Source organism: Sporothrix brasiliensis (genome assembly GCF_000820605.1).
Source record: "Sporothrix brasiliensis 5110 chromosome Unknown Cont19, whole genome shotgun sequence".
In the NCBI taxonomy this organism is placed as follows: Eukaryota; Fungi; Ascomycota; class Sordariomycetes; order Ophiostomatales; family Ophiostomataceae; genus Sporothrix; species Sporothrix brasiliensis.
Genome location: NW_024467138.1, coordinates 2928273 through 2943408, shown reverse-complemented (window position 1 = coordinate 2943408; position 15136 = coordinate 2928273). Strand labels below are relative to the sequence as shown.

Genomic DNA, 15136 nt, shown 5'->3' with positions numbered 1-15136 from the left:
TCTTGGGATACGATATTCTGTGGATTGTCTTGTAGTTTCTGGAACCGGAAAAGCCTGCAGTAGCGACCGTTCAGACATGCAAGGCCACGCACCTGCACCTTTATTGTCTATGATGCATTATCGGCCGTATTGAGAAGGTGCCCTTTGCGCACGCCACGCCCAGTCTCTCGTGCTTGCCCTACTGCGACTCTGTTGTCGCCATCTCTTGCTAGACTGGGTCCTTCGTTCTTGCTTCAGTCTCTTTTATTTCGTGCCTTCCCATTTTCTTTCCCCATATTGTTTTTGGTTCTTTTTATTTCCTTCCTTTCCTTCCCTTCTCCTGCTTCCTGGGTTGTTGGGCATCTTGTCTTTGACCTCAATCTATTGCTACCTTGTTTTCCTGTTTTCGCCGTTGACCAGAACCTGGTCACCTTGTTTCTCGCCCAAAACCCAACCAGGAGTCAAATCGCTTGTATCGACCCTCTCTATTCATCTCGCAATCCTCCTCTTTGTTCCTCTCTTCTTCTCTCACTTAATTCTACCGTCTTACAAGTAACGGGCTTAAATCACTGACGACGCTCTGCAATCGTTTCTTCCGCCGATCACTTGCGGGGTGATGCGTAGCGATTCTGTTCCGTTATCGTTTTGACCCGAATGCGTCGTTTCATTATCGTTAATCGCGAATTACCGCTCAGATTACACAAGTCACTTGAACATCCAGTGACGATCGTTTTTGACGAGCTTCGAAAGCATCGACGACTTTGGCCAACCCCTCAAAGACCTCCGTATTGGACATCTCTCTTTTCGCATTTTCACCGCCATGGGGGCGTAGTACAGTTCGGCTACTTGTTCGCTACCGCCGGTGTTTTCTGGCAACCACTCCACCATCCCAAAACAACTCTCTAGGACCATTTATCCAGCTTCTATCGCTCCAACAAGACCGTCATCCAAGAAGCCCTCCACCATCACTCTTAGTCCACCTACACCACCGTCATCCAACCATTCACAACACACACATAAGCCTGGTTGAACCCCACCGGGCTGGCCACCACATCGCACAACGCCACCCGCTGGAGCAGGTCCCAGATCCTTTGGCCAACAGAAACAACCAATTCTGACAAAGGAAAAAAGAAGCAGGACAAACAAAAGGGCGAACCGTGGAGTGGCTTTTTAAAGTAAATCACCCAACTCGCGTCGCTCGGTGTATTTGTGTTGGTGGACTCGCTACCTTTTGGTATTGAGGACGTGCGTTCAAGGCTTTCTTAAAGCCTCAGCTGTCTCTATCGCCCATCAGCGCCTTCCGATTGTCCGCATCTCCTTCTATCCAGTTATCTGTCTTTTTATTGCTTCCACTTTTGATTTTGCTTTCTTTGTCTTCTTGCCTGTTTCCCTTCATCGTCGTTTCTCTCACTTTTGCTCTACATACGCCATTCGTCACCATGGCCGATGTTACACCCCCGACCGCTATCGGCCTCGTTGCTGATGGCGACCTTAGCCCGGATTTCCAGCAGCCCGAAACGATCATTGAGGAGCAACATCACAACCACTCGCAGCCAATTGCCGCACCCATGGAAGATGTTCCACCGAAAAGCCGGAATCGCCGGCGGCTGTTCCGTGGGCTCTCTCGCATGTCATCGTCTTCCAGCCTCGCACAGACTGGCCGCGCTCGCTCAGCCAGTGCACCATACGCATCTACCGGTGCCAGCCTTTCTTGCATCGCTCTGTCGTCCACATCGTCTCCGTTTGCGCCGTCATCCAGTGTGAACAACTCTACTCTCGCCTTCCCTCCGCTTTCCTCAACTACTACGATCGGCTCTAATAATGGCGCTGTTTCGTCAACGCCCTCGCCTCCCTCTACAGCGACATTGCCCTTCCCTCCGTTTCCACATGCACAGAGCAGCAGTGCTGTTCGCAAGGTGGATCTCAGTCTCGGGAGCACCTATGGAACCCCTGGCACGGTTCCTATGCCCCACGACATGGTCAGGGCCGCATCGTTGCCCTTGTTTTCCCCTCGGCCTAAGAAAACTCTCTATCAGCTGTGGAACAACCTACCGCGCGAAATCAAGTTGCACATTCTCCAACTTTTGCGGCCAAAGGAGATCATCCGTGTTTCTCGAGTGAACAAACAGTTCAACAAACTCTGCTATGACGGACAGCTGTGGACCACCTTCGACGCCTCCGAATTCTACCAGGACATTCCGGTGGAGTGTCTTTCCAAGATCATCACGGCGGCTGGGCCATTTGTGAAAGACCTGAACCTGCGCGGTTGCGTCCAGATCGACAAGTTCCAGGATGCCCTTCTCATGGCCAGCGCGTGCGCCAATCTTGTTAATGCCACCCTCGAAGGCTGTCTCATCGACTTTAAGAACCTGAACAACCTCTTGAAGAGGAACGACCGACTGGCCCATATCAATCTCGCTGGCCTATCGAGCGTCAGAAACGACACCTGCACGACTCTCGCCCAATACTGCAACCAGATCGAGGTGCTCAACTTGTCGTGGTGCAAGCACCTTCGGGCCCCTGGAATCCAGACCGTCCTCAAAGGCTGCCCAAAACTACGGGACCTTCGCGTTGGCGAGATCCTTGGATTTGACCAGATCAGCGTTGCCAAGACCTTTTTCGAGACCAACCGGCTTGAGCGACTGGTCATGAGCGGATGCACGGATCTCACGGACGAGGCACTGGGTGTCATGGTGCATGGCGTCGACCCCGAGATCGACCTGCTGACCGACCGCCCCATTGTGCCCCCGCGCCGCCTGCGCCATCTCGACCTCAGCCGTTGCCAGAGACTGACAGACCGTGGCGTTGCTGCTCTGGGCCATTGCGTTCCGGATCTGGAAGGCCTTTCGCTCGGCGCCTGCAGTGCGCTAACCGATGCGGCGCTGCAGCCGATATTCGAATCAACGACCAAGCTGGCCTACCTCGACCTTGAGGATCTCGTCGAGCTGACCAACTCTCTCTTTTCCACGTATCTTGCCAAGTCCAAGTGCGTCGACACTTTGACGCACATGTCCATTAGCTACTGCGAAGACATTGGCGATGCGGGCATGATCCCCGTTCTCCGCGCCTGCACAAAGCTCCGCAGCGTCGAGATGGACAACACGCGCATCTCGGACTTGACGCTAGCTGAGGCGGCGGGCATGGTGCGCACCCGTGCCGTCCGCACTCGTGTCAAAAAGCACCGTCCCAGCATTGGACTTAGCCTGACAGTATACGACTGCCCCAACGTCACCCGCACAGGTGTACGGGAGATTTTGTCGCGCAACGCCGAAGTTCTCTCGCCGCACAAGGCAGCGCAGAACGGCGTCACCATCACCACCAGCACGCCATCAGAAACGGTCGGCGTACCCGTGTACACCTTCCCCACCGAGATCATTGCCCTCAAGTGCTTCTATGGCTGGCAGATGACGGTCGACGAGCACAACAAGCGCGTCCTCAAGGGCGACTTTGCCGCGGCCCACCGCTTGGAGCGCAAGTGGTCTGACTTCATTCAGGCCAACGAAGAGGCCGGCGTCGGCGGACGCGGCAGTCGTCGCCGCCGCCGTCGCGCTCGTGAGGCACAGCAGGCACACGTCGACGAAGAAACTGCTGGCGGCGGCGACGTTGAGGCCGGCACAGGGGCAGCGGGAATGGGCATCGGGCGCCGCCGCGCTCGGACGACTGCATGCGCCATCATGTAAAGCCGTCGCTTATTGACAGCCTCGGCGATGTTCTATTATATTGACTGACCATCTCCATGGTTGCAATTTTGTTCGCATTCGTACATTACATAGTTATGGGGTTCTACAATTATGGGAATCATAGACAGGGATGGTCTTGGCGTCTTCTTGTTTCATTTACTGTGATTAAGGGATCATGGTATAGGAGCAACGGGGTTTGGGTTTGCATTTACTTTGGATCTACGTGCCTACATCATTCGCTGGTAGCTGGTAGCTTCTTGATACGCGAATTGATGCTGCTTTTGTCAATGTTTTTTCGGTAGTCTTTTGGGTATTAACTATGCCATTCATAGTAGGACATTTATAGTATCGGGATTTCTTGGTTCTATGGTCTATGACTTGCCGACATGATATACGAAATATGGTCTGACGTTGAGGGGAATATATGGATGCCCCCCCAAAAAATCGCGTCAGATATGCGTCTCACAGGTCTCCCGGCTTCGACAACTTGACATTGCCGGGAAACCCAATAACCTCTCCAGACCCTGCACCACTGACCCCAGCATCACCGCCACCCTCGACGTCACTGTCCTCAAACTCTTCTAGGTCCGACGCGTTGCCCGTCCGGTAGTGGTACGCGTCTCGGCCGTACTCGTCGTCGGACGACACCTCGTCTTCCGGGTAGTCATGCGTATAGTAGTTCTCGGCGTTCTCGTCCTCGTCGTCTTCGCCGTCCTCGTCGCTGTCCTCCTCGACGCCGTAAAAGAACTCGAGGTCCGGCTCGTTGTCGAACACGAGCAGGCCCACTGTACCGGGGACGGCCGCCCCATTGGCGACAGCCTGCCGGGTGGCTTCGTGGCCGGGGACGCGCACGTACGTTTCCGTGACGTAGTCCTCCTCGTCTGTCTCGCTGGCGTCATTGTCGTCGTTGTCGTCGTTGTCGTCGTTGTCGTCGTTGTCACCGTCGCCCGAGTCCTCGACATCAAGAGTATCGTCGCTCATGTCGTCTGGGCCGCCGGCGGCGCCCGCACCCTCCCGCTCGGCGAGCCGCTGTCCTGGTGGTTTGGGCTTGTACTTGGCATAGGCCGCCCGCCGGCGCTCGTTGGCCAGCCGGGACATGTCCAAGTCGCCCGCTCTGCGCTCGGCCTCGCGCTGCTCCCTGGCCAGGGCGGCCGCGCGCTGGCTCTGCTGGGCGGCCAGATTGCGGCCGATGATCTCGAGCGTATAGTCGTTCATTTCGCGCGTGAGCTGGTCCATGTCGGTGTCCCACTGGCGGTTGCGCAGCGAAGGTGGGAGCGCGGGCGTGCCCGATGCACTCGACGTCGCCGTGGGCGTGAGCGTGTCGCCCGTCTCTGCCAGATTCCCCCCCGATGCCGGTGTCGCTGCGCCACTCGTGGATGCGCCACTGCCGCCCGCCACCCGCCGACCTGGTCGTTTCGGCAGGGGCGCCATGGGCACCGCGGGCTTGGGCTCGTCGACAGACGGAAGAGCGGCACGGCCACCACCACCACCGCCACCGCGCCCACTCGCGCCAGCTTTCCTCTCTTGACCCCGTCGCAGCTGCTGCCTCCGCTGCCGCCTGCTTCGCTCGACAAAGACTGCCGCCGGGCCCGCATCGCCACCACCGGCACTGCTGTACCGCGACCGCTTGCGCACACCGGCCAAAGCAGACACGCCGAGCACCGCAGCGGCATTCGAGTGAGCAGCGAGTAGAGAGTCTCGCGACAGGTGGAAGCGACGCGGCTCGACGGCGCCTGCCAAGCTGGTGGCAGCCGGGGATGTCGTTGTCGCTGGTGCCGTGGCGTCTGCCGCCTCCTTCTTGTCCACTTTGCCTGCGGCTCGTGTCTTCTTCTTTTCATCGCCTTTCTTGGAAGACTGGATTGTCGGGGGCCGTATGGGCGAGCGGCCAGACGCTTCGGCCTCGAGTTCTGTGGCGCGCTTCGCAGCCTGGGCGGCGGCGACGGCTTGGGGGTCGTGCCGGCGGTAGAAGAAGGCATCGCTGCGGTGGCGCTTGTTGGTCGCGTGTTCGATGCCTGCTAGCTGTTAGGTGCTGTGCGGGACAAACGGAGCCGTAAATCAAAGGACCTACGCAAAAACGACGGCACGGGGCCTTCTTCGGTGCGCTTCCGCTTGACCTGGATGACTTGCGGCGGAAGAGACATGGTGCCGATGTGAAGCGGTTGTTGTATGTGGAGGAGACGAAGATGCGAACGCTGCAGTGTAACTGCTGTGAGCGATGGCCGGGGATTCGAGATGTCAAACGAATGACGCAGCCTCTTACAACTCCTCGTGAGAATGGTCGAGGTAAAAGGTCTTGAGCAGACGAAGCGTTGGCGCAAAAGGCGCAAAAGTGGACTTTGATAGTGCGCTGGTTGGTGACGGCAAGCTAACAGCTCAGCACTTCTCTTCAAATTTTGCCATGGCGACCAGCAACACAAAGCAGACCCACATTACTGCATAATGACATAGCTGGTAAGGGCCAACTTGACATCCTTAAGACGACTCAATTACGACTTTGCTATTTTACCGTCAGTTTTTTTTTCTTTTTCTTTCCTTTCTATCCCGTTCACTTCCAAAGCTCGGCAATTGTATTACCTATTTCATTAAAGTTTGCTAAGACGCAAAGAGTCCTTGTTTACATAGCAATGTTTCTGTAGAAATGCTATTACGAAAAGCCCTGTCATTAAGTACACGACCGTGTTCGTCCGGCCTTCAACATTTGACGTCCGACCCATGCAATGGAACAAACATACTAATAAAAGACGCAGCTCGTCGCATGTTCCAGTGCCCGCCCGCTCATTCCGCTCGCCGTGACCGGAAGATGCTCGCGAGAAACCCGCCAAGCCAGTCGACAAAGACCAGCTTAATGAATGAGGCGAACCAGTTGGAGTTGCCCTTGACTTCGACGCCTTTCGGGTGATGCGATACCGGTGTGCCACTCTGCGCCTCATTAGTGGCAGCAACGTCTCGGGTGCTGCTTTGAGCCCCTGCCGCCGGCGACGACGGCCCTTCACTTTCATCGATGTCAGGGAAGTCGCCAGGACAATTGTCTGTGCTAATGGGTGCACCTCTCACATTCATGGGACTGCCCACGTCGCTTTCCTGTGCTTTGTGGACGACAATTGCCGGATTTGCAAGCCGAGCAACCTTGGTTTTGGGTGAGATGGCTTCCGAGGTGAGCAAGACGGCCTCGGGATTTGGCACATCAGATTTTGCCGCTGCCGTGGGTGACAGTAGGTCCGACTGGACCGGATCCGGGAGAAGGCTATGCTCTTGATCATCGGTGCCCGTCTCCTCCACAATGCACTGCAGCGAAGGTGAAGCCGCCGGAGACGGGTCTAAAACGAGGCTATCCCGACTCGAGTTGCGCTTGTGAGACTCCGGGCGCCGGTTGCCCACCGGACGATTTGGATTCGTTGTCGGCGAGATCGAGAAGCTATCACCAGCCATATCGATCGATCCCACCGAGGTCTTTCTTCCTGGCGTCACGACAGGCGAGGCAGGATACCCCTCGAACATAGTCGGGTCCTCGTCCAAGCCGGTTTCGAGGGTTCGAACACGGCTGAGAATGTCTTCGCGGTTCGAAGGGAACCTTTCGAGCGTTGGGTCCTCTGGGTCAAAGTTCTTGTCGTGGGCCGAGAAAGCGGGCGACGTGGGACTGTACTCGCTCTCCGCCGCCACGGCCGCAGGCAACTCGTAGCTGCCAGCGTACTCGTATGCAAACACTGGCGCGGCATCGAGGCCATCATCTTCTTCGCCCGGCCGCTCGTGCGGGAACTCGGGGCCGATATCCACGTCGAGGTACTGTTTGTGGTGGGTGGTCAGCAACTGTTCAGGTCTTGTGACCATTTATGCCTAGTGTTCTCCTACATCGACAGATGAGTCGGGCACCTCATGTTCGGCGGCCTCTGACTCGGGTGTCCGCGCATCAATCTGCGCCGCTGTATCCGCGACCTCCATGGTCGTCTTCACAAAACTCGGTGTGCTGGCATCGGAGCGAGAAATGCCACCGGGCACCGGTATATGTAGATTGGACAGGCCAGCAGCGGCCGTTGGAAGAATGGGCGAGTCGGGAGGAGGGGTCGGTGGCTTCTGCACACTGGGATTGGACTTGGCGCTGAACGGGGCAAAGTGCAATTGTTAGCAAATTGTGCAAAACCGACTGTCAGCCAGCATGAATTCCGCTCCTACTTTTCACGCGTAAGTGGACACGTACCTCTCGTGGGCTTTCACCTTTAGCACGTTGTTGCGGTTGCCCATATCGTCGGTGACGGTGGGAATGCTCTCGTCGAGCACCCACCAGTCGCCCTCGCCGACGCGAAACTTGTACTGCACCTCTGTGCCTGGCTTTGCACGGATGGACTTTGTAAAGATGTGCTCGCCGTCCGCTGCCGTCTTGTGCTCCATCTCCACGGGTGTCCATGGCGGCTTCGAAAAGGATCCGGCCAGCCACAGCGGGGGTTGAATGTCTTTCGACCTGTAGGTGATCTCAACTACTACACCGTCTTTGACCATGGTGAATACCTGTGCCCGAGAAACGCTCGCACCTCGTCGAGTTGATGTGACGTGCAGATCGATGCAAAGCGGCGATGAATGCTGAGATGTCGGGAAGCAAGGGATAAGCTGAGGCGGTTGGGCGCACTGCGGAGAAGGTAGTAAAGAATAAAGTAAGGCGACAGGAGAGACTGGAGGAAGCCGGACCGTTGGGCTGAGACAAAAAGTAGGGGGATAGAAAATGCCAACCGTCGAAGCTGAGTGCAACAAGGTGAAGAATAATAAAAGAGAAGCGAAGATATGTCGGAATAAATCAGAGGAGAATCGTTCTATAGGGAGCCGCGATGGAAAGAGGCAAGTGCAAGTAAGGGCAAGAACAATGAGCACCTTTCTACGTCTTCGCTGTTAGCTGGTGGTGTGAGGCCGTCTTGGCTCACTGGACGGCGCCTTCCACAAATGGGCCGTAGCCCTGTATCTCCTCTACATTCGCATTGCTTCGGCCGCAGTTTCCTTTTGTGTTCACATTGTATGCCAGGGTTGATGGCCCTTTTTCTTTGGCTATTTCCCTTTGATGATAATTGCCCTCGCGCGGAGCAAGAGCTACGAAAAAGCGGGCTGCACCTTCCCCAGGGATGTGTACACGGCATTAAACCCGTAAGCTGCAGGTGACGGACGTTGCGTTCAGCGTGGCAGGCCTGTTGTCAACGTCGGGCAAGGGTTTTCAAAGGGACTCGTTCCCTGAATCGTCAGGATAGTACGAGGGCATGCTAGAATGACAAGAGACAGAAAGAGATCAAAGTTGAGACCCATGCTGGTCTTTTGTTCGCTCTTTGATCTTTGATGTTGTCGGTGGCTCCCTCGCTCTTTCCCCGCTTTGGTTCTGGGCTTTCATCTAACACGCAGTTTCGTACCCCAACGCACCTGCCGCGAGCAGCTGCTGCTACGTCACTGACTTTTTATCGCAGAACTCAGGCTCCACCATGCACTATCGCCTTATCGACTGGCACTAAGCTCAGTGGCCCTTGCGTCTCCACATCGATTGTGAAGACGAGTCACGTGTGCAGGCGTCAAGTGGCTGCCATGTGCGTGTTTGGACGCGGCGCCACTTTAAAAACTTCAAAATCGATTTTTAGGGGACAAAACCCAGGCAGAGCAGGCAAAACAGGCACAACGGGCACAACAGGCAAGAAAATCTGCCATTGCCTGCCCACGACACACACACAACGGCCCATACAATGTTACGAGCCGCCCTGCGACGGATATGCCCCGTCTGCTGGACGGCGGGTGGTCCATCAAACCAATTGCGACTCTCACCAGTCCGGCCATGGCAAACACAGCCGGTTCAGTTGCCGCAGATGCAGCTGCAGAGACGGGGCTTGGCTGCCCAACGGCGGAAAACACCGTCACGTATGGTCCTATCCGATAGAGTTGCGCGGCCGCCCCCGACGCGGCAAGCGCGGCGGAGAGAAGCTGGGCCGTTTACGGGCATGAACCGCACTGTGGCCAACATCCGCGAACGACCGGCGCAAGCCGCAACGACAACGACAACATCGTCTTCTACGCCGACAATATCACGGCACGCATCCCGGCGGCTGAAAGATGACAGGGATGGCGGACGGGGCGGTGGCAGCAGCAACAGCAGCAGCAGAAGAAGCAGAGACGGTAGCAAGAAACCCTTCAAGGCGCTCCGCATGCAACAGTCCCTGGCGACGATCGGCTACGGCCAGCGGACGCAGATCAGGTCGCGCATGGCGGAGCTGGACCAGTTCGACCAGTTCAAGCTGCTGCCATCGCTGCAGACGGCGGTCCAGTCGGACGCACTCCGGGGCATGGTGGATGTGAAGCCGACGCCCATCCAGCGGCTCGCGATCCCGATGCTGCTGGGCCAGGTGGTGGACCGCCGGCAATCGCGGCAAGTGGCACCGGGCGGCGTCCGTGAGTTTTTGCTGGCTGCAGAGACGGGGTCCGGCAAGACACTGGCGTACCTGCTGCCGGCCGTGGACGCGCTGAAGCGTGCAGAGGCAGAGGACGAGGAGATCATAGCGTACAAGAAGCGGCTGGCGGACGAGAAGGAGCGGCGCGCGGCGGCAAACTACCGCGGCTCGACGGTCTTTGAGCCGCACCCGACGACGGCGCGGCCGCGCGTGGTTGTGCTCGTGCCGTCGGCCGAGCTTGTCGGGCAGGTGGGCGGCGTGGCCAAGGCGCTGTCGCACGAAGTCAAGTTCCGCACGGAGCTGCTGTCGGCCAACGTGTCGCCCAAGGCCATGGAGCGCAACCTGCACTCGCCGTCGGGCATTGACGTGGTGGTGGCGACGCCGCACCTGCTGGCATCGATTGCCGAGGCCGAGCCCAACGTGCTGTCGCGCGTGACCCATTTGATCATTGACGAGGCGGACTCGCTGCTCGACCGCAGCTTCTCGCCGGCGACGACGGCCATCCTGGAGCGGGCGCGCCCGTCGCTCCAGCAGCTCATCTTGTGCTCGGCCACGATCCCACGGCGACTCGACACGTATCTGGCCAACCACTTCCCCAACATGCAGCGGATCACGACGCCCAACCTGCACGCGATCCCGCGGCGTGTCCAGCTGGGTGTCATTGACGTGACCAAAGAGCCGTACCGCAACAACAAGGACCTCGCGTGCGCGGACGCCATCTGGTCGATTGGCAAGGATGTGTCGGCGTCCTCCTCGGCCAACGACGACCGGCCAGATGGCGCCCGCGGCGACGGCGAGTCGGACGTCAAGCGGATCATGGTGTTTGTCAATGAGCGCGAGAAGACGCAAGACGTGGCCGAGTTTCTGCGCGGCAAGGGCATCGACGCCGTGGCGCTGCACCGCGACGCGTCCGAGTCGCGGCACACGGACATGCTGGCGCTGTTCACGGCGGCGGGGCCACTCAAGGCGGCCGCCCTGCATGCGGCACAGGCACCAGTCCCGTCCCCGGCGATGGGCGGCCGCTCGCTGGCCAACACCAAGGTGATTGTGGCGACGGACTTGGCCTCGCGCGGCATCGACACCTTGGGCGTGCGGCATGTGGTGCTCTACGACGTGCCGCACACGACGATTGACTTTATCCACCGCCTGGGCCGTGCCGGCCGCATGGGTCGGCGTGGTCGGGGCATTGTGCTGGTGGGCAAGGACGACCGGCGGGACATTGTGGCCGAGGTGCGCGAGAGCATGTACATGGGCCAAGCGCTTGTGTGAGAGAGATGTCTTTCGCGTCTCTTTTGCTTTTGTGCATCTCACTATGGGTGAATGGCCATGCACATTGCATCATATTTGCAGCATCCTGGGTATAGACACAGTGGGACGAAGCGGGCATTTGTGCTTTTGTACATTCGTATTTTGTACTATAATGTGTGTTCAGACATAGCTTGCATTGGCGAGTCTTACAACCTTTGAAATGGTAGACTCGAATCTGCAAATAATACCCTTCCACTCGTCTCAACCATCGCGGCGTTGTTCTTTGTTTCCATGCCAATTTCCGCAGCCCACGCTCCGGGTCGGGTTTTGGCCTGGCTCACTTGCACTACGTTTTTGTCACACTCGGGGTCCACCGCTTCGGTGCCGATGCGCAAATAGTTTTGTGTGTAAGCCGACCAACAAAACGTCAAAACCCGGACTTATCCTTCTGTGAAGGCTCTAATCCCGTGGCGATCTCCACCTCCATTGCGCAACAAGAGCACGCGAAGAGGGGCTAAAGCTCATTTTTCACTTTGCTCGCCTGGCCGGACTGCGACGCTGTGGTGTAGCCGTGACATGACCATCGGCGCATCGAGCGGCCAGTTTTGCGCGGTCCGTTTTGTTTGCGGACGCCCTGGCCGCTCCCCTGTCTTGCTGTATTTGCCGGCGATACACAGGCGGTATGTATTTGAGCCCCTGTTTTTTGTAGACGCGCAAAATCAATTGCGAAATAAAATCGACATGTTCGATGGCCCTTAAATACAGGCGCCTCGTCCCGCTGTCGATTCACCACATCTCGTTCTTTGCCCATTGCACCATTGACCACCTCGCTCGTCCGTTCTCGGCATACACATCCAGTCAAGCCCTCTCCAGAGTCTGCCCATCTCGTCCACCACTGTTTGCCTCTTCCGCCAAACCCCCATCCTTCGAAATGGCCAGCCACGCTTGCGCTCAGCGTCCCCCTATCACCGTCGACTACACCCCCCAGGGCCGCCATGAGACCCTCGGCGGTCTGAAGACGTGTACGTATCGCTCGTCGGCAAGAATGATTGTTCTTGTTCCGTACAGCTTGTTGTAGGATCCAGCTAATCGCATCTCGCCTCAATTTGTAGACATTGTCGGCCCCGACGACGCAACAAAGGCCATCGTCGTCGTCTACGACATCTTTGGCGTCTGGCCGCAGACGGTCCAGGGCGTCGACCTCCTGTCGTCCATCACCGGCGCCCTGGTCCTCCTCCCCGACTTCTTCGAGGGGGACGGCGCCAAGCCCGAGTGGCTGCCCGCCAACACCCCCGAAAAGCAAAAGGCGCTCGGTGACTTCTTTGCCAACAAGGCCGACTTCGGCAACGCCGTCAAGGCCGTCCTCAACGTGCGCAAGGATCTCGCCACCCGCTACCCGGCCGTCGACGACCATGTCGGCATTTTCGGTCTCTGCTGGGGCGGCAAGGTTGGTGTGTTGGCCACGGGCGCCGACAATACGGGCGCCGGCCGGCGCTTCACCGTCAGCGGCACGGCTCACCCTGGGTACGTTACTGTCCTCCTGCTGCACTCGCTTTCTTTTGATGCCCTCTCGCTGCGCTCGCTTTCTTTTGTGGTCCTCTCGCTGCGCTCGCTCTTGTGTCCTCACTCGCGTCGCTCGTTCGCTGTGGGCCGTTCTTCTCCTGCTGACTGCTTGACAGCCGCCTCGACGCCAAAGACGCCGAGCCCCTTACCGCTCCTCACATCCTCCTCGCCTCCAAAGACGAAGACGCAGCTGTCGTCGCCGAGTACGAGAAGATCCTCGCCCAGCCCGGCAAGGTGGGCGAAGTCGACACCTACCCCAACATGTTTCACGGCTGGATGGGCGCCCGCGCCAAGCTCGACGACGCCGAGAACGCCAAGGAGTATGTCCGCGGCTACGAGCAGACCGCCGCTTTTTTCAACGCGCACCTGTAAGCCAGTGCGTGTATCGTTTAGTCTGTCGTTGCTTGTTCTGTTATCCACAGAAGGTTGTACGACGTAGTTGGTGACAGTAGAATGCGTTGAACAAAAGAAATGAACAGCGGAAAATCCGAATGACAATAAATATGAATTGGTCAGTAAAATACGAGTGATGTCCTTTGCAATGGAAAAGTACCGCCCTGTATGTTGCAACCCCAAAATCCTACGAAAAAGAGCTCTTATCGATAAGCCGCCAGGCACGTAGTCAAGTCAGCGCCAAAAGCTGCTTTTGTTCCGTACTCAGATCTAGACCACCACTACGACGACCATAACGCATAACGCTGTCGCCGCCTCGTACCCAACCGTTTCCACGACATCCCTTTCCTTTCCCTCGCGTCCTTTTCTTCCCGTCTCGCCCATCATGAGCCAGCCGATGAAGATCGGCCTCAACCTGTCCAAGAAACCTGGAGCAGCAAAACCGGGCGCAACAGCAAAACGACCCGCAATCTTTGGTGGCGGCGACGATGACGGCGATTCCGACGACGGCGATGGCGGCGGCGTGTTTGGGCGCAAGAAGACCGGCAGCAACAAAAGCAACACAAAACCGGATGACGGACCTGTTGCTGTAGCGATCACCGAGCTGGGCGACGACTTTCTATCCGGCACGGCGCCACAAGACACAGACGATGGCGACGATGCGAAAAAGAAACTGGCACACCGAAAAGGCCAGCCGCCACCGAGCAAGTACAAAAAGGCCGCCGTCGACGGTGACGGCGACACGACAAGCTCCCCCTTTGGCAGCGACCTGGCGAGCGCGCTGACCGCGCGAAAACACCGCGAAGCCGCCGAGGCGCTCGACCCGTCCATATACGATTACTATGCGACGTACGATGCATTCAAGGCGGGCACAAGCAAGAACAAGGCAGGGGGACATGCGGACGATGGCGAGACGCCGCGCAAATCGCAGTACATGAGCAACATTCGCAAAATGGCCGAGGTCCGCGAGCGCGACCGCCGCGTCGCCGAGGACAAGAAGATGCAGCGCGAGCGGGCGGCCGAGGGCGACGCCTTTGACGACAAGGAGACGTTTGTTACGGAGGCATACAAGCAGCAGCAGGAGGAGAACAAGCGACTCGAAGAGGCGGAACGGAAACGCGAAGAGGCCGAGGCGGCCAAGGCGGCGGAGACGGGCGGCATGACGGGGTTCTACAAAACGCTCCTACAACGGGACGAGGAGCGACAGGCGGCCATCCAAGAGTCCCTGCGCGCTGCGACAGCAGCACGGAAGAGCGGGGACAGCGGTGGTGCAAGCGAGGGCGGGGATGAGGCCGAGGAGGACGACTCGTCGACCGCACGCGCGCGCGCAATCAATGCGCATGGCGGGCATGTTGCCGTCAACGACGAGGGCGAGGTCGTCGACAAGCGGCAGCTGCTGCAGGGCGGCCTCAACATCAGCGCGCGGAAACGCTCCGACATGGAACGCCAGAAAGAACGAGACGCGCGCGACCGCGACCGCGACCGCGACCGAAACCGCAATGGCGACACATACGCCAGCCGCAACAGCGAGGGCGTCTTTGCCGGCAGCAAACAGGCCATGCGCGACCGGCAATCGCGCATGCTGGCCGCGCAGTACGAGCAGGCGCTCAAGCGCTCGCGCGACGCGGAGGACGAGCAGACGAAAGCCGCGCAAGAAGCGGCCAAGTCGCGCAAGACGACGGCCGACATCTCCAGTGCCAAAGAGCGCTACCTGGCGAGAAAGCGCGCCGAGGCCGAGGCCAAAAAGGCGGGCGGGGAGCCGTGAGGACGAAGCACTCTGGGGCTTCTGTGTTCTGTCTCTTCTGGGCGCTGATCTTTATTTATTGGCGTTTTTAACTTGTTTTGATATGTATGTCTGTATGTATG

General features: G+C 58.1%; 6 protein-coding genes across 6 annotated transcripts; 4 read left to right on the top strand and 2 right to left on the bottom strand.

The window, feature by feature from the left end:
* Nucleotides 1–1418: 1418 nt before the first annotated feature.
* Nucleotides 1419–3659, top strand: SPBR_00286 (F-box and leucine-rich repeat protein 2/20; the record flags this gene model as incomplete). The annotated part of the gene is made up of 1 exon (XM_040758605.1): nucleotides 1419–3659. The coding sequence occupies one exon, from the start codon at nucleotides 1419–1421 to the stop codon at nucleotides 3657–3659; it is 2241 nt and encodes a 746-aa protein (XP_040618630.1).
* A 462-nt stretch (nucleotides 3660–4121) lies between these two features.
* SPBR_00478 (uncharacterized protein) lies at nucleotides 4122–5800 on the bottom strand (the record flags this gene model as incomplete). The annotated part of the gene is made up of 2 exons (XM_040758797.1): nucleotides 4122–5671; nucleotides 5728–5800. 2 exons carry the CDS (start codon nucleotides 5798–5800, stop codon nucleotides 4122–4124), a joined length of 1623 nt encoding a protein of 540 aa, XP_040618629.1.
* A 634-nt stretch (nucleotides 5801–6434) lies between these two features.
* Nucleotides 6435–8153, bottom strand: SPBR_00453 (uncharacterized protein; the record flags this gene model as incomplete). Its single annotated transcript, XM_040758772.1, has 3 exons — nucleotides 6435–7442; nucleotides 7509–7755; nucleotides 7855–8153. The coding sequence occupies 3 exons, from the start codon at nucleotides 8151–8153 to the stop codon at nucleotides 6435–6437; spliced, it is 1554 nt and encodes a 517-aa protein (XP_040618628.1).
* A 1388-nt stretch (nucleotides 8154–9541) lies between these two features.
* Nucleotides 9542–11335, top strand: SPBR_09031 (ATP-dependent RNA helicase Mrh4; the record flags this gene model as incomplete). Its single annotated transcript, XM_040767157.1, has 1 exon — nucleotides 9542–11335. The coding sequence occupies one exon, from the start codon at nucleotides 9542–9544 to the stop codon at nucleotides 11333–11335; it is 1794 nt and encodes a 597-aa protein (XP_040618627.1).
* Nucleotides 11336–12245: 910 nt separating this feature from the next.
* On the top strand, nucleotides 12246–13249 carry SPBR_00836 (dienelactone hydrolase family protein; the record flags this gene model as incomplete). Its single annotated transcript, XM_040759155.1, has 3 exons — nucleotides 12246–12336; nucleotides 12400–12838; nucleotides 12994–13249. The coding sequence occupies 3 exons, from the start codon at nucleotides 12246–12248 to the stop codon at nucleotides 13247–13249; spliced, it is 786 nt and encodes a 261-aa protein (XP_040618626.1).
* Nucleotides 13250–13655: 406 nt separating this feature from the next.
* SPBR_00630 (coiled-coil domain containing protein) lies at nucleotides 13656–15035 on the top strand (the record flags this gene model as incomplete). Its single annotated transcript, XM_040758949.1, has 1 exon — nucleotides 13656–15035. One exon carries the CDS (start codon nucleotides 13656–13658, stop codon nucleotides 15033–15035), a length of 1380 nt encoding a protein of 459 aa, XP_040618625.1.
* Nucleotides 15036–15136: the final 101 nt, after the last annotated feature.